General features: G+C 35.4%; 2 protein-coding genes and 1 long non-coding RNA gene across 3 annotated transcripts; 2 read left to right on the top strand and 1 right to left on the bottom strand.

Moving 5' to 3' along the window:
* Nucleotides 1-9543: 9543 nt before the first annotated feature.
* On the top strand, nucleotides 9544-10688 carry LOC131655006 (uncharacterized). The gene is made up of 2 exons (XR_009299622.1): nucleotides 9544-9800; nucleotides 9959-10688. It is a non-coding gene; the product is annotated as an uncharacterized LOC131655006 (long non-coding RNA).
* Nucleotides 10689-12725: 2037 nt separating this feature from the next.
* Nucleotides 12726-13174, top strand: LOC131655004 (small ribosomal subunit protein bTHXm-like). The gene has a single exon (XM_058924914.1). It carries the CDS (start codon nucleotides 12751-12753, stop codon nucleotides 13018-13020), a length of 270 nt encoding a protein of 89 aa, XP_058780897.1. The 5' UTR covers nucleotides 12726-12750; the 3' UTR covers nucleotides 13021-13174.
* Nucleotides 13175-17988: 4814 nt separating this feature from the next.
* On the bottom strand, nucleotides 17989-21831 carry LOC131660442 (NADH dehydrogenase [ubiquinone] 1 beta subcomplex subunit 9-like). The gene is made up of 5 exons (XM_058929690.1): nucleotides 21645-21831; nucleotides 21529-21570; nucleotides 21290-21371; nucleotides 20683-20738; nucleotides 17989-18378 (listed from the first exon to the last, which is right to left on the bottom strand). The coding sequence occupies exons 1-5, from the start codon at nucleotides 21771-21773 to the stop codon at nucleotides 18337-18339; spliced, it is 351 nt and encodes a 116-aa protein (XP_058785673.1). The 5' UTR covers nucleotides 21774-21831; the 3' UTR covers nucleotides 17989-18336.
* Nucleotides 21832-27306: the final 5475 nt, after the last annotated feature.

Here is a 27306-nt window from a genome sequence, read left to right as displayed (position 1 = left end):
TCTCTACCTCTTGTATTTTGCTTGAACAACTTGAAATTCACATCTTTAAAAAAAACTTGCCAATCTTGAATGATTATTGAACCTTGGACTTGAACTCCAAATAATTCAATTTGCATGATTTCTTCATCTCGAATTAAATTCTTGAACAAAATAAATGCTCAAAAATCCAATATCGTATGGTTGAACTTGAACACTCTTGAATCCATTCTTAACCAATCTGACAAGCATCAACCACAAAAGAAAATCTTGATTCAGATCTCTGAACCTTGATCAGAAACATCACCCGAACTATTTGATCCTCAAACCCTATCTGATAAAGAAACCAAAAATAAAAAGACATATATATTTTTTTTGAATTTTGATTAATGGTTAGTGAAAATATAAAGACTATAAATAAATAAAAATACGAGAAAAGAGGTGTCTGATGATTCACCTGAAGGTGAGCTAGAAAAGAAATAGGCACCAGAGAACCTCGTAAATGATTTTGATGTGATTTAAGCAGAGCCTGAGATGCGGGATCTTAGGGTCAAAAATTGGGGTATGACAGATGCCCCTATTTAAGTTTCTTCTATCCGGAGATATGAAGATTGAAATCTTCGTCTCGACGTGATTGAAGAGACTTAAATACAGAATACACAATTTTGACCCTAAGATGCCATGCAATGCTTATGATTATGAATGTAATGCACATGACTTCCATGAGAGGGAAACAAGACACCACTGGGGAAAGAAAACAGATTCCGCTGGGGGAACGAGACCTTGCTGGGAAAAGAAATTTCACTGGGGAAAATATTTCACACTAGAAGGTTAAAGCATCATCTTCCACTAGAGATGAAAGAATGCACCAACTTTTACTGAAGGTGAACTACCGACTTTTACTGAAGGTAGAAAAGAATCTCAACATCCACTTTTTACTGGAAGATGTGGATACAAAAGAAAACACCGTCTTTTACTGAAGGTGGACTGCCAGCTTTTACTGAAGGTAGGAAGAGAAGACACCAACTCTTTACTGAAGGTGGACTACCAGCTTTTACTGAAGGTAGAAAAAGATCTTGACATCGACTTTTACTGGAAGATGTAGATACAAAGGCTTCTCTGAACACCAGCTTTTACTGAAGGTGTAGGAATAGCATCATCTGAATACCGACTTTTACTGAAGGTACAGGAATTTTCATCTGAACATCAACTTTTACTGGAAGATGCAGGGAACTTCTTCTGAACATCAACGTTTACTGAAGATGCAGGAATAGCATCACCTGAATACCGACTTTTACTGAAGGTACAAGAATTTTCATCTGAACATCAGCTTTTACTGGAAGATGCAGGAAACTTCTTCTGAACATCAACGTTTACTGAAGATGCGGGAATTACCGCCTCAATAGTTGACGATAAGCTACCAACTCAATAGTTGAAGGTAGAAGAAGATGAATTACCGCCTCAATAGTTGACGATAAGCTGCTGAGAATAATTAGTTGCCGCTAAGAATAGGGATCAACTTCTTCTTTAATCAAGGACGTGGCTTGAGAAAAGGAATTGGATGCAAACTGTCACTTCTGATGAAGGGACTTACCATTTGCCGAGCTTCTTCTATTTGGATGCAAACTGTCACTTATACTGAAGCGACTTACCATTTGCTGAGCTTCTTCCATTTGGATGCAAACTGTCACTTATACTGAAGCGACTTACCATTTGCTGAGCTTCTTCCATTTGGAATCAAGAAGTTCATAAAGCCTGAGGGATTATCACTTGCTTTGAAGATAAGATTGGTACGCGAAGATATACAAACTTGCTCAAATAAAGAGGCTTCCATTTGTTGTCAACCAAAACATGATGGGAATAACATAAGTTGCTCAAAGTCAAAACCTGCCCCTTGCTTTCAAGCACAAATTCCAACACTGATGGAAAATAAATATTTCAATATCTGATATCAATCATAAACAGATTCTCCCTTGTTAAGGAAAACAAAATCCTCAAGAGGTGCAAAATAAATGCCTTCTCGATCTAGGTTTCTTATCCTAGAGAGGTTCCAACATAGTACTGTAAGAGACCAAAGTTCAACTCCAGGAACAAAATGGATAGAAATGGTCAAACAAGACTCTACCCAACGAGGAATAAACTCAAATGGGGTTTAGTTCCATCCTGACAAATGTTGAGGAGGAACACTGAAGCAAAATTCTTCCACGAGGAACAAACTTAGTGGGGAATTAGAAAGGATAAACACTTTCTGCTTAAGGTAGACACTCTAATGGAAAGAGATCATACACTTTGGGGGATAACAACATCAAACAGAGTGGATCAAAACATTAAGAAATGCAAGAATGGATATGAATATATTTTTCTTTTTAATTTTTTTTTTTTTTTTTTTTTTTTTTTTTATGCATGTTGCATGTATGAATGAATGAATGTCATGTATATGCTGACAAAACAAACACAAAAATACTAGGAAGTGACAAGACATCACAATACAACAGACACTTGGTGAATCTCAAAAAGTTGGAGATATCAAAAGACATTCTTCTGAAGACCCATGCTAGGAACACGGCTGAGGATTCAATTGTAGATAAACCGAGGTCGTTGGAGGAACAAAATCCTGCTACAAGGCTCAAGAGAAAGCTACTGACTAAGGGGAAAATTCAAATTCAAACTTCAAATATCCATAAATCCACTGAAAGGATAACAACGTGAACTCCGCACTGAGGGAAAACTTATTGGAGATGCACACCAAGCAAACTCTTTGGGAACTATCAACCTCTAAGAGGGATACCATATCATCAATTTCTACCAAAAGGGATAGAACAACACATCCTTGCAAACTCTAATATGGGAGATCAGAGAAAATTTCCTTAGAGAAAAGCACTATTATGAACTTGCAGGAGAAATAAGAAGTTATCATCATAGTAAAAGAAATTAACTCTGGATTGATCATCGCAACGACCTTTGTACTTCAAGCTAATGAGGTGATTAAGGTAACTTTTAACTCACAACATGCCCCATACTACATAGTATATGAGAGGAACTTGCTTGAAGAGGATTCATAGATATCCTTGGAATCATAAAGACTTGGAATAATCTGCCCCAGATCAACAGATTCTTGGAGAGATTTGTCGAATCTCGACGTAACTGCCCCAGATTGACTGTACTTGTCACATTTGATTGGTCAACAGAGTCTTCAATCTTTGCCCCATATGAGTAATCAGACTTGTAAAAGCATTATATTGGGAAAACAACATGCCCCTGGCAATGTTTTAGATTTCTACGGATGATCAGATGTAAGCTTCCTGATTGTCAAACAAGTATTTACAAGCATAAAAATGTTTGATCTGAGAATGATAATTCAAATGCAATAATTATGTAAATCTTGAAGTTTTATTGAGAGGATGTCACAAAACCTTGTGAATGAATCACTGATTAAGGAATGACATTGATTTTTGTATGCCTATGATACAAGTTTTCAACATAACCGATAGGAGTCAGGAACGCTTTCTTGTTTTAAGTATGCTTTCAAAATAAACCCTGCTTCAATTAGGACTTTTGAGGGTTGTATCGTGGCCTGGTTCACGGTTTTCAGAAAAAAAGATTTTTAGGCTCAAAGTTTATTTAGCCCACCCCAACTTCGTGATGTTCTCCAGTCCTATATTCAGTTAACTCAACATGAGTGTTCCTCTCTCAAAAGGATTTTGTGCCATTAAGGACATAATGAAGCTTTCTTGGAGTAGCAGTCACCCTTTTGGTCTTCGTGTTTACATTCAAACGGATGAGGACTTTTTTTTTGTCGTACTTTCTTTTCAATTTTCACTTTTCTTTTATTTTGCCTGGACTGATTCTTTTGAATTGGTCGTCCAGCGGGATGCTCTAACTTTTGCCTAAGTCACTTATTTTCAAGTTTTTGACTTAGCGAGCTTTTTTTTTTCTTTTTTCTTTTTTCACTTTTTTCTCATTCTTTTGATTTAAACAAATCGTGTGATATTGACTTTGTCTTGACTTGTTGAGAGAGCTGTGACTGCCTTACTCCTTGGCGGATGGAGGATAACCATTGTGGTTTCACATTTTCCAGCCTTTTGATACGCGATGGATAACCATTGTGGTTTCACATAATCCAACCTTTGATGTGGATATGACGTGATTTACTTTTGGATGCACATTCCCTTTTTGGAAAGATGAATACTTGGTCAAATTAACTGAAGACTACCCTGCCCCAGGTTAAATATTAGGGTTTTTCCGTTTAGAAAAGAAACTCCTACTTCAAGGCTCAAAAGGGGTTATCAAGGGATTATCTTCCTTATATCTCCGGTGTTTGGGAATTTGAAACAATGCCTGTACATCATCAGCAGGGTTTTATTCAAAAGCATACAACCAGAAATTTTGCGTTTTCAGATCATCATCCTCCCTCCAATCTTTGCATAAGCAAGAGTTTGGCAAAAGCACTTGGTATCATAATGCATAAAAACAAATAAACATGAGTGAAACGAATGGATTACTTCAAGACAAACATTATCATTGCATTAACATTAGCATTCAAACACAAACAAGTTTCTACATGCAACAGTGTATTGAAAAACAAGAAATATTACAAATGAAAATCAGTAAGAATTCTAAAAACTGAGAAGGCTCTCTACATCTAGATTTGTGCTGAAGGAAACATCTTTCAAACTTCAGTGCTGCCACTAATAGATCTTCATTCATGCTTTGGCAAGGGATTGTTTTGAACATTAGGGCCAATGTCTCGGAAAGATAAAATACCAGCACGAGTCAATCTTTGAACTTCAACCTTTAGAGCCCAACAATCTTCTAAACTGTGTCCAGGAGCATCCTGATGAAAAGCGCAAGTAACATCAGCATTGTACCACCATGGAATCTTCTCTGGAATTGGAGGTGGTGATCTTGGTTGAACCAACTTCTTATGAATTAGAGCGGGATACAGTTCTGTATATGTCATGGGGATAGGATCAAAATTAGGCTTTCGTCTTGCTGGCTGTTGACTAGCCTGAGCCACATGAGCTGAATTCACGAAGGGGGTTACTGACGCCACTTGTTGGGATTGATAATGAGCTCCCCTTCCAGATCGACTATTCCTTCCATGAGAAACAGCATTAGCATCTGATTCTTTCTTCTTTTGAAAAGATGAGCCATACCTTCTTGCATTTCCAGATGAACTTTCACCCTGAACTAAACGCCCTTCTCTCACAGCTTCTTCGAGTCTGACACCCATACCCACCATTTCAGTAAAATCTACAGGAGCACTTGCGATCATCCTTTCATAGTAAAATGGGCCAAGAGTCTTCAAGAAAATCTTAGTCATCTCCTTCTCTTCCATTGGAGGAATAACTTGGGCGGCTACTTCACGCCATCTCTGAGCATATTCCTTAAATGATTCTTTTTCTTTCTGCATCATAGCTCTCAGTTGATCTCGATCAGGAGCCATGTCCACATTGTACTTGTATTGCTTAACAAATGCTTCAGCTAAATCATTGAAAGTGCGAATATGGGTGCTATCAAGGCCCATATACCATCTGGAAGCAGCACCAGTCAAACTATCTTGGAAATAATGGATCAACAGACGTTGATCATCAGTGTGAGTGGACATCTTTCTTACATACATCACCAAATGTGCCTGAGGACAGGAGTTTCCCTTATACTTCTCAAATTCCGGTAACTTGAATTTAGCAGGTACTTTCACATTGGGAACAAGACAAAGATCATGCACATTCTTCCCAAACAATTCCTTCCCACGAAGGGCTTTCATCTCTTTTTGCAATTCTTCAAACTGATCTTGAAAGCCATCCATTCTATCGTAGATGCCAACACTCTCACTCGGTGCATCATTATGATAAATGGGCTCAGGAACAAAAGAATTAGTATGAACAAAAGGAGGTGTAGTGACCATGACAGGAGTCAGAGGACGAGTCATTTCAGGAGCAGACAAATAGCCTTCAGGCATGCCCCAAGGATACCCATTGGGCATACGTTGTTGAGTAGCACCAACAGTTGGGATTGCAGGAATTGTCGTAGAAACAATCTCAGAAATCACAGTAGTCTGACCTTGCGGCTGACCTTGAGCTTGAGAATTGGACGGAGGAGGGACCTGATTCTGATTCTGAGCAGCCATTAGTGTCTCGACTAGAGCGGTGAGACGCTCCACTCCAGACCTCAAAGTAACAACCTCTTCACGTAGCTCTCGGTTCTCTTGCTCGAGTCCTTCCATCTTCTTTTTATAACTAGCTCGGGTGTTATACCGATGAGACAGCTTGATTCTATATGAAGAACACTGAATAAGGCTTATGGACTACTCTTGAAGGCAAGACCAAAATGCAGAATGATGCATGAAATGCAAATGGTTTGTATTTTTATTTTTTTGAGTTTCAAGGAACTTAGTATATTAAATCGTAAACACCCAAGCATTGGATCAAAGTATCGATCAAGTTATCATCAAAATCAATCATCCATTTTGGTGGATTAGAGTTTTCACCCCATCAACACCCAAGATCCATTGAGTTTGATGAAACTTAAGGTGTTTACAAGGAAAGACCTCTAAGTTCCTTGAAAACCATAAGAAAAAGAGTTTTCATGGATGCATGCATGCATGGTTTATGCATCAACCACAATCAAGAGCACACAAAGGCACATAAAATCACACAAGCAAGGTTCAAAAGTCCGACGTCACAAGCATGGAGTCATAGGTTAAGAACCACCCACAAAGGTATGTACTAGGGAATTTTGTACCTGCCGATCGGGTTCTACAAAGGTTCCCAGAGTTTTCAATCTTCTATCGGATACTACCGGCACGCACAATTGCTCATGGGCGCCAATAATATGCCTAAAAAGACCTCGTCTGAGCGTAGCATCGCATGACAACAAGCTCAAATTGGTACTTGACCTTGTTTCTGCGCTACATCCTAAAAAGGCTTAGATGGGTTAAAAAGGTTCTAGGCCATTCAGCTTCTACGGACACTCACTATTGAAAGTAATAGCGTTCCTACGATAGCTCGTAACAACATCTACTACCTTCCATGAGGCCTCCACTGATTGGGGTTCCACCATATGATGCTCATGTTAAGGATCGCTCCTGACATGCAACTATTGGTCATACCACCTCCTATCTCAAGTTACTCACCAAAGTCCGGGTTAGGACTTTGTCTCATCACAGAGGAACCACCGAGCACCAAAAAGAAAAAAAACAAACAAAGCACATATCAATAATACAAATATAAAAACACACAGATAAACAAAAATAGGCTTAACACACTTAAAACTGGTTCCCCAGTGAAGTCGCCAATTTTCTGTAGCGGGGAAAATCTGAGATCAAAGCCATAAATTGACTCGACTCAATATTTCAGTGAAAGTCGCCACCGCGCTTTATTGTTTCCAAAGGAAATGGGAAAAGAACGAAAAAAAAACCCAAAGTTTGTTTTTAAAACAAAAAGAGATCTTAGGAACGGGTGTTGATTATACAAGGGGAAGGTTTTAAGCACCCCTCGTATCTGTGGTACTCCACAGGAACCTTTTTGAAAATCTGTGTCTATTAAGAGATATCGTGTGCGAAAAAAGGGTTTGTTTTATTTTTAAAATAAGCTCGGCAAGACATTAAATCTTGTGCCTACATACCTCCTCGGTGCAATGGAGAAGTCAGAGCTAATGTAGTTCCGCTTTTAAAAGGGAAAAAAAAACGTTTTAAAAGGAATAAGCACCTTTACCATCGTCGGGGCGAATACTCAGCCATTGATTTTAAACATGAGAACGAACGAATTCTTTGCGTCACTAATGAGAGAAGGGCGCCAACTCGGATAAAAATCGACAAGTATGCCACTAGCTCTCTCACGTGGAAAAGATTTCGTCGTGTCAATCAATATTAAAATCGTGGGGCATCGCAACTAATGACAATGATTAATTGTGCTTACTTTTTGAAAGAAAATGCCAACAGAGGCTAAATATAGTTTTTTAAAAAAGATTTTAAAAAGGATTTCAAACATAAGAAGTTTTTTAGAAAAAGAGAGGAGACTTTGAAAATTTAAGAAGTGGGAGGAGATGAAGAGGCTATCCTAGTGCGAGAAAATAAAAGTTTAGGGAAAAACGATCTGACCAAAATAAGAAGTCGACACTTGACACATTGAGTCAAGGAAGAATTCCCATCCTTTGGACTACCCACACAAAACCAAAATTACCACTTAGGGACCAAAATGAACTTGCAAATCTTCAAAGAATCACATAAGTTTCTGACAGAAATCGGACAGAGTAACGGTTGCAAATGGGCGAAATCCTTATCTTAGTGCTTTGGAATTAACCTTCAAAGACTTTTCGAGGAGATACCTACACACATCACAACAGCAATCCAACCAGACAAAATAACAAGCAAGATAATAGTCAAATAATGATACACAGTCCATTGGTCCTTAAGTGTTTTTTAGGTTTCATCTTGTTTATTAATGTTTTAGCATAAGAGTAAAGTATAGTCCAAGTGGACAAAAGAAAAATAGCGGAGAATAAATATGACGTCCAAATGGACAAAATAAAAATAGCAGAAAGTAAATATGATGATATGATGAGTATAAGAGCGGTAAATATAAAGGACAATATAATAAAAATGCGGAAATTAAAATTAGTCGTTAGTTGTTAAAGATAACCATCTTGAAACTTGTCAAGTATGTTATCAAAGTTAGTAAATAAAGATTAATAGTGGAGGAAGGATGAATTCGGATTTAAATCAACCACATACAACTTCCTTTTCATTTTTAATCTTTTATCGATTCGGGACAAAGAAAAAAGAAGGATAGATGAAGAAGAAAGAACAAAAATAAAATAAGAAACTAATATATAAAAAGAAAACACAAGGTAAAAAACAAAAAAAATAATAAGACATATAATGATAATGGAGGAAGGATGAATTCGGACTCAAGTCAACCACATACGACTTCCTCTCATTTTGCTCTTTTATCGATTCGGGACAAAGAAAAAAAAAAGGATAGATGAAGAAAAAGAGCAAAAATAACATAATAAGCTAATAATAAAAACAAGGTATAAAATAGTAAGACATATTTTTTGTGAATTCTTTTCATAATTTTTGAAATAAAAACAAAATTAATATAAATTTCTAAAGTTAGAAACTAATTAAAATGCAAATAGTAATATAAAATAAAGCAGAATAAATTCCAGCCATCAGATTTAGTCAATTGACTAAATTTATGTAGGATCTAAGATCCAAAACTAAAGTGCATAATAAATATGTAGTAAAGAAAATAGAGGATCATTTTTTAATCATCTCCTCAGGTCCGGACAAGTGGCTCCGATGGCCACTTGTCGCACACACAACAGCCGGCGCGCATCACAAGAAAGAAAGGAAAGAAAAATTAAAAATTAAAAAAAAACAAGAAAATAGTGTGATGCCATTGAATATCTTGGGGGAAGAAAAAAGATACTCCCTCCCTGACTCTTGCTTCACGTGACAGAAGAAAAAAAAAAAACAATAGCATTACCAATTCATTATTATTATTATCTCTTGGGAAAAAAAAATATATATTTCTTTCTCAAAGTACCAACGGTACTGTTTGTAAGAAAATGAAAAGAAAAAGCTATCATATGGTACATTGAAAACAAAAGCTCTGTTAGAAATCTTTACAAATTAAAACTCCTTTTCCATTTTTTACGAAACCAACACAGCAAACAAATAGCAGAAGAAAAGCAATATCCAAAAGGTGAAGAAACGGATAAGCATCTATAGCTCAAGAACAACGGCGGAAGAGACGAAGACTCACGGCGGCTCACATAAGATCACAGCGGCCGGAGCTTCTCCGACACGGTGGCCGGAGGTAAAAACTCAGAATCGTAAAAAATTTACATCGTTCTGTTCAGTTTCCTCTTCTGATTTCAAATGTAAAACTAGTTTTATCAGAAAATAAATTCACAAGCACAGATCTAAAGAGAAAGTGCTTATGATTTTTATTCTAAACACAAGTAAATATCGCAGGGAATAGCAATCAATGGATGGAATCGTTATCAGAGAGTAGCTCTCAACCTTTTGAGGCAAAGAAGTCAAAGAACGGTGGCGATTTGGAACTCCGGTGCGGTGGTTGCGATTTCCGGCGGTGGTCCGGTGAGAATAGGGGGCGGATTCCGGCGAGGGAGTTCAGGTGAGTTTAATTTCTGATTTTTGTTCTGAGTAAGTCTGAATTTGTCAGTCTGAAAAAAAGTCCTTTTGTGTCAGTTGATTGAATGATTATATAGTACTCAGAGTCAGGGTTTTTGCTGTGAATCTTGGGCTGAGAAGTAATTTCAGATGCAGAGTGATTTTTTTGGTGTGAAGCCCATTCCGAAAATGCTATCAATTGAGTCCAAGAATTCACATTTTTTGTTTGCAAATTACGTTATGCTATGTTTAACTTGGGCCTGATTTAACAGCTTTATGGAATTGTTGTCTTTACAATAAATATGCTAATTCTTTTCTTCTTCTCTTTTTTTATGTGATGAATGAAAATATTGGTGGACATGGAGAATTAGAACTTGAAGATGAACATGAACAAAAACCGTTGATGAAGCTTTCTAAGTCACGCCCATGGAGAGCTTGTGAAGTGATTCAAGAAAATATGACTTTGTAACATGGATGTAATTTGAAATTGTATATGGAACTTGAATTCTTTATGCTTGACAACCTGTAGAAACACTTGTTGTTTTTTGGAATACCAAATGAACCTTTCGTATCTCTACCTCTTGTATTTTGCTTGAACAACTTGAAATTCACATCTTTAAAAAAAAACTTGCCAATCTTGAATGATTATTGAACCTTGGACTTGAACTCCAAATAATTCAATTTGCATGATTTCTTCATCTCGAATTAAATTCTTGAACAAAATAAATGCTCAAAAATCCAATATCGTATGGTTGAACTTGAACACTCTTGAATCCATTCTTAACCAATCTGACAAGCATCAACCACAAAAGAAAATCTTGATTCAGATCTCTGAACCTTGATCAGAAACATCACCCGAACTATTTGATCCTCAAACCCTATCTGATAAAGAAACCAAAAATAAAAAGACATATATATTTTTTTTGAATTTTGATTAATGGTTAGTGAAAATATAAAGACTATAAATAAATAAAAATACGAGAAAAGAGGTGTCTGATGATTCACCTGAAGGTGAGCTAGAAAAGAAATAGGCACCAGAGAACCTCGTAAATGATTTTGATGTGATTTAAGCAGAGCCTGAGATGCGGGATCTTAGGGTCAAAAATTGGGGTATGACAGGTCGCTCATGGAACATGCACCAACTTGATGTAAACAACACATTTCTCCATGAATCTCTCACATAACAAGTATTCATGGCTCAACCTCTAGGTTTAAAAAATGCACAATTTCCAAATTATGTGCGTAAATTATATAGAAATTAATTCTAATGTCCCATGGACAACATAAAAAGTTTCAACTTAAATGTGTTTTCTTCAACAACATGCCTAATGATTCTATAGTGTAACATTGTGCTGTTAAAGGATGTGTAATCCTTGTCTGAGCAATTCACAAGCTTCTGATTTTCAGATACCTCATGTGTAACCCTTTGGATCTCAAGTATTTTAAAATAATGTCTGCAAGACTTTTAGTTCTTCATATAAAAGAAAAATAATAACAATACAGCATAAAGTAATAAGAATAATAACAAAAGTGACCCATCCCTATTTATTTATATATAATACAACATCATCATATACTTTCTGGTAAATATAGATGATCTTCTTCTCACAAGAAATGGCGACCAATTCATGAGCAACTTCATTGCAATTTCATCTCACCAATTCTCACTCAAAAATTTGGGTTATCCCTACTACTTCTTGGGTGTGCAATTAATACATATCAAAGATGGACTCTATCTCTCACAACAAAATTAGGTAAAAGAAACATTGGAGAAATTTGACATGGAGGGGGCTAAACCATCACAACAAAATTAAGTTATTGATGGTAACTTAATCTTGAGGGGGCGTAATAGATCAGTATGTTTCCATCAACAATTGTGTACCTACTCTGCCTATAATATGGGGGACTGCAACAATCATCCCTAATTTATATGAACATTTAGTCATTAGTATTAGCATAGGATCTCAATTGACTAACCTAAATAGTAGCAATCCTAATTGCACTTTTCTATAACTAATCTATACCTACCTTATGCAATGCAAAACTAATTCATTCCATTAAACAGTAGCAGTACTAATTGCATTTTTCTATAACTAATCTATACGTATACCTATCTTATGCAATGCAAAACTAATTCATTCCATTACTTTATAGATGATGTATGGTGATTGGTTTATTTCATTTAACAATCTAACGTAGTCTCTACATCATCCATATTTTTGAAATCACTCGTATTAAACTTAAAATACTCAAATTAATCACAATATTCATAAACTAAAATCATATTTTTTTTTCAATTGTATTAATTGACATACCAAAAAAATTATACAAACAAGAAACACATCAAAATTTCACTCATTACATTTGTAGAGACTAAAAAATATAATTTATTTTTATTAAAAAAATATAGAAACTAAAAATCGTTTAAAACATTATAAAAAAGTAGCAAAACCTAGACTCCTAGAGTATAGTTGAATACAATAGGGGTAAATTTAGCAAAGATACTAACAAAATATTTGCATTTAGATAATGGGTCGGACCCGGCCCGGCCCAAACTCCAGTGTAATGTGTAACGGTTAGCTATATGCCCGAATCAGCGCAAGCAGCAAATAGCAAAGAATTGAAAAGTGTCAATGGCGAGTGGTGCTAGTGCGATGCAGCGGTGCACCGTCGCTGCGAGGTGGTTGATAAGAGGAGCCTCGACGGAGACGCCGTCTTCTTGTTCCGGCGTAGCAGCTCCGATATTGTGCGGTCGCGGTGATAAAAAGACGAAGAAAGGGAAGAGATTCAAGGGATCTTACGGCAAATCTCGTCCGAAGAGGGAACAAATGATAGAGCGGATGAAAGATAAGGTTGAAGTTCCCAGGTCTACTCCTTGGCCTCTTCCTTTCAAGCTCATTTGATTTCATTCAATTCGAGTTGATTCTCAAATACTCTCTCTGCGTTCCAAATGTACTCTATTCCAATTTTTTAGGGTTTTGAGGTCGTTATTCATGAACAATGTACTATCATCAATACCGTTTTCCATTTCAATGGAATTTTTAATTTTCGGCTTCACATTGCTTTTGAATGATGCAGACATGTAGTTCCATGGTGCTGTGTTTGGGTTTTATCTCTTGTTAGATGCAACTGAATAAGTAAATTATAATCAGAAATTCAGAATTATCTCTGGAATTTGCCTTTATACGAATTTGTGTTCCAATTTGGGTTCAGGCTTTTATTTTTACCAATTTATTCTGAAGGTTTGAGGAAACAAGGCACTGTTAGCATCATATTCATATGTAAGGTAGAATGGTAAATTGCCAAGTTAAATTATTTTGCTTGTGCACTACATTTAGTCTCACTCTGTAGTTGTTCTTAAGTTAAGGAGTTGTCTAAGAAGCTAAAATTCTTGATGGTAGTGGGAGGTTGAGGGTAAGAAGAAGCATATCTTATTGCATACTTCACAAGTTGGCTCTGCATCAAACAAATGCTAATCCAGCGAACCCTTAACCAGTCACCTAATTAAAACTCAGAAGATTAGTTTCCCCAATCCAAGCACATGTCAGTGCATAGCTTCATAAGCTGGCTGTGCAGCATATTTGCACTAGTTTGTATAGTTTCTAAAATGGCCCAGTTATTTCTAGAAGATTGTGTGAAGTCCCTATCTTTGGATTTGGTACTACTCACAAAATTATTGTATGAATGTGTGTCTCAGCATTTGCTGAGAGGTTAGAGTGCATATCTACTTCACTTTGTTATGCAGGAAGTTTTGATAAAAGAACTAGACAGATCTTCCTGTATACAATCAATGCTAAGCTAAGCACAATTTTGCTGTTTTGTCCAGTATTTGTATATATTGGTCTTGGTAATTTGCACATTTCATTTATAATAATAGTTCAGAATAAATTAATTCCCCCTCGTGTTTTTTATTAATTCCTTTCTTCTTCGTAAAAATTGTGATGGCTAACTCTCAAATGTTGTGACACACACATAAGATATTTGTTAACTAAGCCATTTGTTCATGGATCTTTTGTGGTGAAATGTTATTCTCTCCTTTGTTCAGCCTTCAGAAAAAGAGGAAAACACATTCACATCAGAATGTTGATTTAAAGTTCAATTTTGTATTTGAGTCTTCAATTTAGCTTATACCAAGTAAATTTGTGTTTTTCTCCCCTGATGATCAACACAAAAGACTCGTTGAATCAGATTTGGATGTGGCAATTGGGCATAGAGCATTATTAAATTAACCTACTTGCCCACTCTATATCACAGACACTAGACATATCATTTATCAAGTGACACTTTTGTGAGAAAAGTGTCACACACAGAGACAAACATATAAAGCAAAATAGTCTTTCTTGTGTAATTGAAAGGAGTAAATCTTTACCATTAGATGTAGGATTTCATTATAGACGCAGAGATTCAACAGTGTTTGCTTGCTATGACAGGCTTGATAATTTTGGTGTAAATGCTCAGTAAGAGACTGAATATTGTGTAATGTGTTCATACTCCACACACACTATTACATCAATTTTTAATTGATTGATATATCCTTAACCTCTTAGTAGTCTCTTAATTGTCAGAATCTTAATAGCTTAATAGTCAGAAGCACAAATTGATATGATTTGAACTCTCTTAGTTCAATGCTATTTTTTCTAATATTATCTGTGGTTTTCTATTCATGACTCCTCTCACTTTCACTCAACACTCTTCCAAGTGTGTAGACATTCACAATAGATTCAAAATGATGGAACAAATTACAAACTCAAAATACTGTATTCCTTAACAGAGGAATAAGACTCAAGGATAGTGTATTACAAAGCAAAACAACAAGTTGACTCAAACAAAATAAACATGCCTAGATTGATTGTGCAAAGTCTGAGTCGTTACAATGAAGAACTCCTCCATAAATAACAACAAGGTCCAACTTCAAAGCCCATTAGGGTTTCCGTCTTTGAATGTGATTGAATAATCACAAGCGCAAGTACTTAATTCTTCGTTATGTTGATTGTCAATAATGGATTGGTTAAACTGTATTCATATCAGATTAATCTATTATAATCTTACTTTAATAAATTCAACAATACTGTTTTGTCTGAATAAAAAAATAGAATAATTGGTATTCTCGAGAAATTGGCTCTAAAGTGATTAAAGTGGTTTTGAATAATACCATTCTTATTTGCGAAAAATGTGGCGGCCAACTCTCAAATGTTGTCACACACACATTACGTATTTGTTAATTAAGCCATTTGCTCATGGATTTTTAATGGTAAAATGAGCCATTTGCTCATGGATTTTTAATGGTAAAATGTTATTCACACATTTGTTCAGCCTTCAGAAAAAGATGATACATTTTCACTTCTTGCTGTTGAATTGAAGGTTCATTTTGGTGCTAAACCAATTGAGTCTTCACTTGAGCAGCTTACACAATGTAAATGAGTTTTTTCTCCCTCGTTCCAACATATAATAAAATTGATTGAACACAATGTAAATGAGTTTTTTCTCCCTCGTTGTTTTGACATATAATAAGACTGATTGAATCAAATTTGGATGTGAAATTGGCCCTAGAGCATTACATTACCAAATTAGCCTACTCGCCCACTCTCTAAAGACTAGACATATCAGTTATCAAGCGGTACACACTTATTGTGAGAAAAGTGACAGACATCATATCAAGCACGGGTAATTTGTTATGTAAAAGTCTTGCAATTTTGTTCCCTAAATAAAGAGAAGAGTAAATATTTGACTATTAGGTGTAGGATTTTATTATAGACGCGGAGATCCAGCGTTAAAGCATGAATATGGTGATCATATCCACAAACACTTGTGCATTTACTTTGTAGTTGATTGATATGGTGATCAACCTTGATTTCTATAAAAGCCAATATAGCAGCACGAGTGTTATAATTAAGCATAACCCTCAGTACCTTTGAAGGAAAATTTTCACTCATGATTTGGAGAACTAACATGTTTATTTAGAATAAGTAAAAAAAACAAACAACATCTATATATAAAAGGTGAAAAAATAAAGCCTAAATGTGTCTATCCAAGTGTTGAAGCCTAATCTACTGCTTCATCACATAATTTCTGGCTAAAACTAGACACAAGCGTCAACTTTAATTTTCAGGTCGACGATACTCCGACGAAGATCAATTTCTTCCGGATATTGTAGCTCCTCCGACAACCCAAGAAACAAGTCTGCAATAATAGGCAGCCCTATAGCCAGAAGCAAGAAACCAAAAAGCATGATCAAAACTCCAACATGTGAAATCCATTGGCCATATAATTGGCGCCTAGGTTCAGTTGCAGTTTGATATCCACTTCTGATGGTCCACAACAGCAACGTCATCGAAATCAAACCTCCAATTATGCGCAACAATGTTGAACGGACACTTGGAATGGTCGTGTTTGACACCATCTTCATCTAAACTGAAGCAAAAAATAACTTGAATACACAACAAGGACGGTTTTTTCTAGATATTAAATATGCAAACGACACTTTTGCTTCATAGGATACATCTTCAACTCATTAACAGCTTATACTATGATTTTGGCTATATTTGTGTTTGGAGTAAGACCGACCCCACTCAAACTAGTGTTTATAAAAATACATATATTTTTTTCTTCTAAGGAATCACATATATTTTCATTAATTTGTATGTGAATCCCATGTTAAAAATAATAAAGCAAGAGGGATAGTTTAATTTATTAAACAATAAAGATTACTAGTACAAGGTTTATCAAAAAGGGAAGGAGTCCTGTTTGCAACGTATTTTGCGTGCTAAACCAAACTATATAATAGGAAATCTCATCATCATCATGGACAAGTTCAAATTGCATTTAGATGACTATTTCAAAACCTTTTTTTAAGTTATATAAAGTTTAAGTGATTTGGACAAATTTCACTAAAAAAATGGGAGTTAAACTCGCAGCCTTTTAGGTATGAGCCAACTCAAAATCCATAATCTTTTGGGTATGAGTCAACTACTTAACAATGGAACAAACCCTATTGTTAACATTTTTAAAACATGTTTAATGAAACTAAACAAAACATGAAAAAGTGAAAAATATAAACAATTTTAACAATTTAGAGGAATCATATCTTTTATTGTATATCCGATCATTATGATCAAATAGCTTTATGACCTTGGGTTTACTATCCACATCCCCATTTAACATTCCATGTATCACATTTTTCTATTGTCAAAATAAATAAATTATGAAACACATTACCAATGTTCATCAATTTCCTAACAATTAGTAGCTGTTTTTGGCGGAAAAACCATTATTAAGCAAACCACACACTTGTAATTTAAACCAAAAATAAAGGAAAAACTAATCTGTTGATGAACTAGTTGACTAAGATTGGGTTGCAATAGGTTAAACTCTTGACCAATAACTCACTATTTATACCAATTAACAAACATCACTTAAGCTACCTCACACATCTTTTTTAAAACTCAATACAAAAAAGTTTCACCATATCGACAAAAATACAATTTTCTTTTAACAAGACAAATTTGAAATCATCAATTACCGAAAATAAAGCACTTAAAATTTCAGGTTTGTCCCAAGCTAACAATATCTAAGCCAAACATTTCTTGCAAGAGTTTTTCAATCATTTGATGAGCCTTACTCAAAAACACCTCTATGTGCAAATGTCAGCTAGTCTTTTATGTGCCTTCACACCTCTATGTGCAAATGTCAGCTAGTCTTTTATGTGTCTTCACCGTTATACTCGCTCATTAACCGGAATTTTATTTACAAATATTCCTAAGAAATCTGATATCTCGTGGATTATATTGCTGTGCTCATCAGATCAAGTAGGAAGTAAAGTAACTCTCACTAACCACTGTAATGGTTTCATATTGTAGCTCAATATCATAAGGTTTTCCAGGAAATCCCGAACTTATCAAAATTAAGAATTTTGCATACAACTATGCAACAAGTTTTGTTTATTAAAAACTCCCAACATGAACTAACAAGTAACAACGACAGAGCCCACAAAAAAGTACTACCAACGACAGATGCTTAACACATTCAATGTTCCAGGAGCCACTGGTTCAGAAGCAATTAAATATCTTCAACATCATCAGCACGGACTCAGTCTGTATCAACTATCCCAATTATATCACATACAGATTAATGAAGGTGGTTTAATCCACAATCTAGTAATACAGAACAACTTGATTGCAAATCTTTATTTATTGCAAGGGGTTGAAAGAAAAAAAAAAACTTCAGTTGTTGTCTTCACGGCCATAATCATAAATTATTTCAATCTGCACCAAGAACACAAATAACAAATCCAGTCAGGAAGAGCACATCCCGAGCCACATATATCGGAATAAATATAATGTTATATAAGAAACAGAAGCAAAACCAACTAGGAGCATGATAAAAGCTGGCATACAACAAGGGCAAACATGATTAAAACCGCATACAACAAGGACAACGGCTGTACTCACAAATGGAGAATGGAACTCCTATTATTTTCTATATACATCAGCTGTTATCATATTTTACAAATATATCCTATCTGATGAATAGTGGAAAACAGCGCGTGACCTTACTATTGTTCTATAGTGCAAGACCATGTTATTTTGTACACAAGGAGGGTGATAAATAGATTTATAAGAGGGGCCAGGAGTGTGTGATAAAAGCCTAGCAAATAGGAATTGGCACACAGGTGAAGTAAATTTCTGAAAGAAACAATTCTTATGTAAGAAAGGGTGAGATTTGATATGGTGATTTTAAGGGTGATAAAGTGCTTGGTGGATCAATTCTTGAAAATCATTTAATAACTAATCTAAAAATGATTGATGCCTCTCCTCTCAGGTAGAAGGTCCATGATATAACTTTTCCTCATGAAAGAAACAGTGAACCAAATAGGTCAGTTCGACAGAAAACAAATAATAAATACAAACATTAATGCTCAAAACTAAACTTATGTTTGCTTTCTTTTGTTTTTGTCAAATCAACCCCGATCAATCACTATCTCAGCAGTAAGGACATGGGGGGGAACTTTTTACTTAAAGGTGGGGCGACGTTAGACGTCATCGAAGTTTGGGCAATTTCCAAGCAACAGTCCACCATAGTCTTCATGAGATACTTCCCCACCCTATTAATTGCCTTGTACTATTCATAAGAAAGTTGAAGAAAATACATAGAGCAAATTCTCCAAGTCAACAACCGTTGGTCCAGGCTATAAGCCTAAACAAAAATGTCACGTATAACCAATTTTCTCTCTCTTACGAGGCCCCTAAACCATGTCAATGAAGCCATCAATACCACCCGCATGAAAAGCTGCATGATCCTCTAGAAAGCAGGTAGACAACTTATCAAGAAGTTTATCTTCCTCTTCTCTAGTTGCTTCCTAGACAGTAGTAACCAATCAGCAAGTGGATTTTAATGATGGCAGATGACATGAAGCAAAAAAAAAATTCAACATTTTAAGCCGCCATAAAACGCCCTGGCACTGCCATCCTTCACAACCTGGCCATGACGGTCATAAAAAAATCCGCCATGGCCAATATTTGATAACACTGTTAGCAATAGGTTTATTTGTGGACCGCAGCGCCACATGTTTGTGTTTCTGTTCAAATGTCTCTCACACCTCGGCGTGCAGGTCTGAGAAGGACTTAGTGATGCCAGCAACAATTGCTATCCAGGAGCTAAGTTTGGCCGAATGAACATTCAACCGACTGACCTAATGCACTAGAGCATCAACTTGTTGCAAAGCCAGTTGGGTTTGCATACACTAAAGTCTCCCTCTCCTAACATCTCAACAAAAGCGGAAGCTATTTCACTCAAAAAAAATTTTAAAAAAATTGAGTATACTTAATATGTGTGTGCTGTCTTTATAAGACAATTTTCGATTAGCAGTTTTGTTTAGAACCGGTTTGTATGGGTGTGTCATGTGAACTAGCAATGTAAAGAAAAAAGAAGAAAATATTGGAAGTAAGAGCATATAATTACCATGGCCCTTAGCTATAGGTTGAAACTGCAAACATACAACCACTTCTCTCCTCTAAACAACCCTCTATAACATATTTTTTCTCTTTTTCCTTCCCACTCACTTTGATTTACAAGTCAGTCTCTCCCCCATATAAGATCCCATCCTACAACTAAGAAACCTATCAATTTCATAGCCTTCTTCATCTTCATTATACAATTATTATGACAACCTGGCACCTTAGTTGGACTATTTCAAACATTCCATTGCTAGTTCAAAAATTAAAATTGATTATTTACCTATCAACTTATTGGGATCATAGAGAGAAAAATTATGAAGGAAATCATTGTGCTAACTTCTAATATTATCAAACGCATGTTTAGTGAATAACTTCAGAGGGAAATTGGAGCAAACTTATTCACTCCAGACTATATTGAACATGTTAGCCACAGAAAGCTACAAGAACATGTTAGCATCTTGCATGGGGCTCTGTGTATATCTATCTCATTGAATGAATTTATCCTCTCACAAACACACACATGTTCATGTATATGTATTTATATAAGTACAAAATAAGTGGTGCAAATAAGAAAGCAAAAGATAAACCAAGTGTATAACCACAATGACTTACCCCTTCAGGTGGAGGTGGGTTGCGAGTAAACTTGGAACCACCAGGTGCCCATGGAACTGTTAAATAGAAGAAATGAGAACAAAAAAGGTAGCGTCAAAAATGCATTAAATCAGAAAAATAAACCTCCAAGACTAGAAAAACTAAAAATTGGCGGCGATACATTTCATTGTCATTGTGCCTATATGACCAAAGGCGGATTGCAAAAACCCCTAAGACTAGAAAAACTAAAAATTGGCAATACATTATCATTCTCATTACACAATGACAATGTATATGCCTGACGGCGGATTGCAGCTGAGGTAAATGACAAAATGAAATTTCTCATACTAATGGTTCTCTTTGTAAGTTTAATAGTTAGATTACAGAGACAAACACAGGTACTGATTGCTGTCAATGATTCATATAATTTTCTTAATTAGGATAGTCCCCTCATCTCCAATCACCACTCGTCCAACCTCACTTTTTGCCAAGCAAAATGTCTCATTACCTATCATTCATGCGCTACTAGGTATAACAAAAAAAATTAAACTAAATTATTCTGAAACAAAAAGAAAGAAGCAGTGTTGATCAAGAGATTCTCTTCAGTGAGTGTGTTTGATTTGTTTACCAATATAGGGATCAGGATGGCGCCATTTATTGTAGCTAGCTTCAGCATCCACTATTAACCTATCAATGGTATCCGGATCTTCCTGCAAATCAAACCAAGCACAACACAACATTCAAAATCAGATTCGCTATAGCAAACAGAACATTCCAATCACAACACAGTCCCGAAAATTAGGGCAAGTGCAATTGCAAGATTCGATGATCTAAAATAGTCAAATTGAAGAGATAAAGGAAACTCACCACGTGCTTGTTTTGTTCGAACCGATCGCGGAGGTTTGCAGCCTGAAAATGAAAAAAAAAATCAGAGAAAATAGGTTAATTGAAATTGGGGAATGAGTGAGAGTGAAGATGAATACGTCGTCGTAGAATAGGTGGCGATGTACGGCCCAGTTGAGAGTGTCTTTAAGGGCGCGGCGATACAAAATCCGAACCTTCTCCTTCTGCGCCGCGCGCCGAGCAACGTAAGCTGCCGATGTTAAGCTCATTTCTCGATTTCTTTTCAATCTCTTCCCTTTTTTCTTTTTCACTCTCACTTTGTAACAATAACCAGAGAGAGATTGGAGAACCAGGTACTAAGCTGCACGACGTCGTATTGTTAACGGGCTTTTGGGCTGCTTTTACTTTTCCAGGCTTGTTCGATTTTTAGATAACTTTGCCTGCACCCCCATGAACCCCACACCTCTACAGTTTTTAAAATTTTAACTATAAATCCTTTTAATTATTATTCTTTATAATTTTGACAGTTTAATGTAGCAATGTACACTATTTTTCAAAATTTTGCTACACCTTACATCCATATTAGATTTATCAAAAAAATTCTAATATAACAACTTTGTGGGTTTTACTAATTGTAAAAAAAAAACAGTTCGTTTAATTTTTCAAAAAATTCATTAGTGTTATAAATGGTATGATTATGGATGTCTATCAATTAAAAGATTTCAGATTAATTTTTCATTTATCACATATATCCTACAAATATAATTCATATTAAATATGATCCATATTGTATCAGAATCTCTTACATTTAAAATATAAATAATAGAATATACTATATTCTTTTCTTTCTCTTTTCTATTATTCTATTAAGTTTCATAACAATTGGTGTTATTTTGTGTTTTTTAAAATATTTGCAAAAAAAAATTTTATACTTGATTGTTTTGAAATTCCGATTGACATTTGCATCACATATCCATTTTTGTAAATTTCGATAATAAGTCAGATTTTTCAAAAACTAGATGGTGTTTTTTTTTAACAAGCACAAAAAAAAAAGTCTGCCATTTTTTTAATCTAGTGCTCCCTTACATCACATTCTATATATTTTTTAAATAAATATTTAGTATAAATCCATATATTTATGATAATTTATAGTTTTATACCGATAATGGTCAATAATGGTGTAGGACCTTACAACAACCACTCCATCTATTCTCTTAACACAAATGTTAGGAATTATATCTTCTAAGAGAATTGCTTTTAAAAAAGAAGAACTTCTTTTGAAAAAAACATACTCAAACAAAAAGAAAAAAAATTAAGTTAAAGCGGAATGTAAGTGATTTTGGGGCTTGGAAAAGCAAGTCCAAATTTACACTAAAAAGAATGAGCTACAATATCACCTTATTAAATCTTCTAATCTCGTCTTGCCGCAATTATCATTTATCGATAAGATTCACAACACAACAACATCCATCATAAGTCCACCACCAGAGTGGCTCTTCCAAACAACAATTGACATCAAATCATAAAGCGATATCAGTTGGTGATTCCTAGCTCGTAAAAAGATAAATGTAGATCCAAATTTTGATTTGTCACCAATCTTAGCAATCATCGCACTCTACCAAGATTCCTCATATATGACATAAGTTTTTGCAACGTCTTTTATGTCGACGCTTTAGAGAAGTTAAGCATTCGTCAACCAGATTTGAAATCGTTTCACGGTGGAGATCTGATGGCCTTCAACGATTTGATAACTCTCCCTTGGGGAATGACAAATATGACATTCTCATTAGGAGAAGGAGCACCCGAGAGGAAGGTAACCCTCAACTTCCTTGTGATTTAGTGTAGGAACGCATTCACAGGTATCCTTAGGAGATCCTTCTTGAAAAAACTAGATGTGATGGCATCCCCAGTTCACCTGAAGGTAACGTACAATGACAAGGAAGGAAAGTAGACCATGATCAACACTGCCATTAAGTGAGCAAAACATATCAAAGAAGCCATTCTTAAAGACCATCTCACTTCGTCAATAGTGAGAGATGAAGGCCTGTGGAAGGTCAGTATGTTTGATTTGAATGTGCACGAAGACAGAATTAGGCCCATCGTAAATGGCGATTTCGAGGTTATCCAGCTCGGCGATAATTTCGCTCGGTCGATTAAGATATGATAAGGGTTTCCCTTTGAAATAAAGTCCACACTATTCAAATGTCTCTAGGGAAACACATATCTTTTCACTATCTCTCTACACGAGATATTTGACATCAACCACACGGTGGCCTACCGTTAACTAAATGTTAACCCCAACGCTTGGTATGTCTCCTATCGAAGAAGAAGGCAAACCCTTGAGAAAGCTGAACCACCACAAGCACAGTGAAAGTCCAGTTAGACTAAAGATTTAATGTTATTCTTGTGAAAACAACTTCAGGAAAATGTAAGATGTGCATAGACTATACTAATTTCAATGGAGTAATGCCCAAAAACTTTTACCTGCTCCCAAACATTGACAAACTTGTAGATAATTCAATCAAGTACAATTTGTTATCATTGATGGACACTTATTACGGGTATAACCTGATACATATGTTTAGATCCGACAAGATGAAAACAACATTTATGACTGAGCAAGCCAATTATCAATACAATGTTATGTCTTTCAGGTTGAAGAAAGCTGGTGCAACATATCAAAGAATGATGAAGAAGGTTTTTCAGAAAGCGGTGAGGGAGACGCTCTGGAAGTATACACGGACGACGATCGTAAAGTCCGGTTATGAGGAGTCTCACGCGCAACACCTCCAACGGGTTTTCAAATGAGTCTGATGGTACAATATGAGACCCAATCAAGAGAAATGTACATTTGGGGTAAGAGCCGACAAGTTCTTGGGGTTCTATATAATGGAGAGGGGAATTGAAGCAAATCCTGACAAGTGCGAAATTGTGGTATGAGCGCTCCAACTTCAAATAAAAAGGTCTAAAAGTTGAATGGTATACTAACCATTTTAAACAGGTTTATTTCTAAATGTGCACAACATGCATGTCCTTTTTATAGGTTGTTGAGGAAAGAGGCGAAGTTCAAGTGGTCACCTGAGTGCGATAGGGCGTTCAAATTATTTACAAAAGAGATGGCCATGTTAAATATGCTTGGATCTCAACCTCAAAAGCTAGCTCAAGAGGTGAGGTTGTCCTCACATATTTATACACCCAACAGTCCGGGAACCTAAGCAATGTGGGACTTCAAACAAACTCACAAATACCAACTTCAACACCCACCCTCACGCCTAGCGTGGGCATGGGCCAAACGCCCACATTGCAGTCCTTAACCCGGCTCTGATACCATGTTAAATATGCTTGGATCTCAACCTCAAAAGCTAGCGCAAGAGGTGAGGTTGTCCTCACATATTTATACACCCAACAGTCCGGGAACCTAAGCAATGTGGGACTTCAAACAAACTCACAAATACCAACTTCAACAGGCCACACCATTATACTCACTATCACACTCCATAGAGAAACCTTTTACATGTGGAAGTCTTAGGGGAAGTAGGAAGATTCGTCCTGATGAGAGAGCTGGAATCTAACAAGAGCCTTGTGTATTTCATATCAAAAGCTCTAGTTAGACCCGAGACATGCTATAAAAATATAGAGAAAAGGAGCAATGGCATTGGCAACTACATCCAGAAAGTTTCGAAGGAACTTCCTTGCATATTCTATAAATGTTCGAACGAACTTACCCCCAAAATAGATACTTCATCATCTGGATTAAACCGAGCACTTAACAAGATGGGTCATTTAGATGTTGGATTTTAAAATATCTTTCTAAGCGAGGAAGGAATTGAAATTCGAGCTATAGGCTTTTGTAGGCCTGCCTGACTATTCCATCCCTAGTAAGACACATCAGCCGCAAAGTACCAATAATTTCTTCAGTAGCCATGATAGTTTGAAAACGCCTTGAAATTGTGTTTAACGATTTTTAAAAAATTCCACTAAGGAAATTACGAGTCGATTTGCGCACTAGATCATTCACTTTAAGATATTTCGCGACACAGTCCAAAATTGTGCAAGACAAATGATCAACCACGAAACCTCAAGGATAAAACAATCAATTTCTATACCACACGATTATTATTTGCCCGATAGATAATCGGTCTAGAAGCACACCCTTTGATAATACAAAGGCAAGTCGAATATGGTTTAAATATCACTCGTAATATCTGATATAAAGAGAAGTCGTAATAATTTCTCAAACGATGAAAATTTCAAATAATTCTCCAAAGAGAATTCAGTAATGGTCGTTTGACTATTCAAAATAATTTTTAAATAAGGAGAAATTCAAATAATTCTTCTAAGAAAAATTAAGAAAATATTTGAAAAATTCAACTTTCTCATATATGGGAAATTCAAATAGTTCTCTAAAAACAAATTTAAAAAAAATCGAAAAATTCAATAAATAGAAAGAAAAGAAAAGAAATTTGTACTTTGACAATTAAAAAATGTTGAGTAAAGAGAATGAGAAAGAAAAAACTCAAGAAATTTAAGAATGAAATATATATATATTTCTTATATAATGAAATAAGTTAGACAAAATATGTAATCTATCTAACCAATGTGAAACAGAGTTTTGTCAATTAACATAGACACACATATTTTTTTAACAATATGGTACTTAAAAGATTCTTTTTTTCAAATTCATCTTTGTATTAGAATGTTGCAACGTATTTACATATTGTCTAAACATTGAATACCAAGTTAAGTATAGAAAACTTAATTCATTACTACTAGGGGTGAGAATAGGCTGAACCGAGTTAGATTTTGCCAAGCTTGAGTCTGGCCTGCTAAAAAACTCAAAGTCTAAGTGTGGCATGTAGCCTATCCTAGGCTTCTATTTTTGGCCTGAGTCTGACTTTTTTGAAGGCCTGGTTGACTTATTAACCTACTTAAAAGTCTATTTCATTTGAACATTTGTAAATAAGTCATTCAACTCAACTTTATATAGACTAACAAATTAAAAGATCTGTGAGATTAAATGTTTGTTTGCATTGGCTTATTTGAGTTTATCTAGTAGCATAAATTTTGTAATACTATTTGTTTGAGAGAACTTATGGAAGAAACTTATGAAATTGTTCTTCATATTTTTTCATCTTATTTTCATAATTTCTTCAAGATAACTAAGATTTATTTTTATATTTTAATTCAAAGTACAAAATACTATACAATAATAATAAAATTATTCATATTTATTTAAATAGACCGGTCTCATAAACTTAAAAGACTCTTTATATGACATGTGGTCTAGTCTTTTTCGCTTAATAGGTTTAGGTTTATAAAAAAGCTCAGGTCTTTTCTATTTACATAAAAAGTTTGGTCTAACCTAAACCTATGTAGGCTGAGCCATAGGTCCCTGTTAGTCGGTCTGTCCTATTCCCACCCCTAATTACTATGTCTGGTAACTATTCGTTGGTTTGTTTATCAATTATAATTATGTTTACGACAAGAAATTAAGAGTTTTTAAATGCAAAGTTCCATAGGGATCCTATTCTATTGCAAAATTCAAGAATGCTAGCCTAGAGGGCCACGGCCTTAAAGCTTGATTTAGCAAACTACACCTAATTAGGCCCCATTAGTGTTCCACTCCTGTGAAACATCAGTTATACTTTCATAAAGCCACAAAATTAATGATATTCGCATGGGTTGCTAAGGCAAATCTTGTTGGTACAACTAGAAATACGGATCAATAAGGTGCTTGAGTTCATGAGACCAATTAATACAGATTGGTGTTGTTGTGGTAGCTCAAATACTCATCAATCACCC

Source organism: Vicia villosa, linkage group LG3, assembly GCF_029867415.1.
Source record: "Vicia villosa cultivar HV-30 ecotype Madison, WI linkage group LG3, Vvil1.0, whole genome shotgun sequence".
Taxonomy (NCBI): domain Eukaryota; kingdom Viridiplantae; phylum Streptophyta; class Magnoliopsida; order Fabales; family Fabaceae; genus Vicia; species Vicia villosa.
Note: the sequence above shows the minus strand (reverse complement) of the source record. Positions and strands in the feature narration are given on the sequence as shown.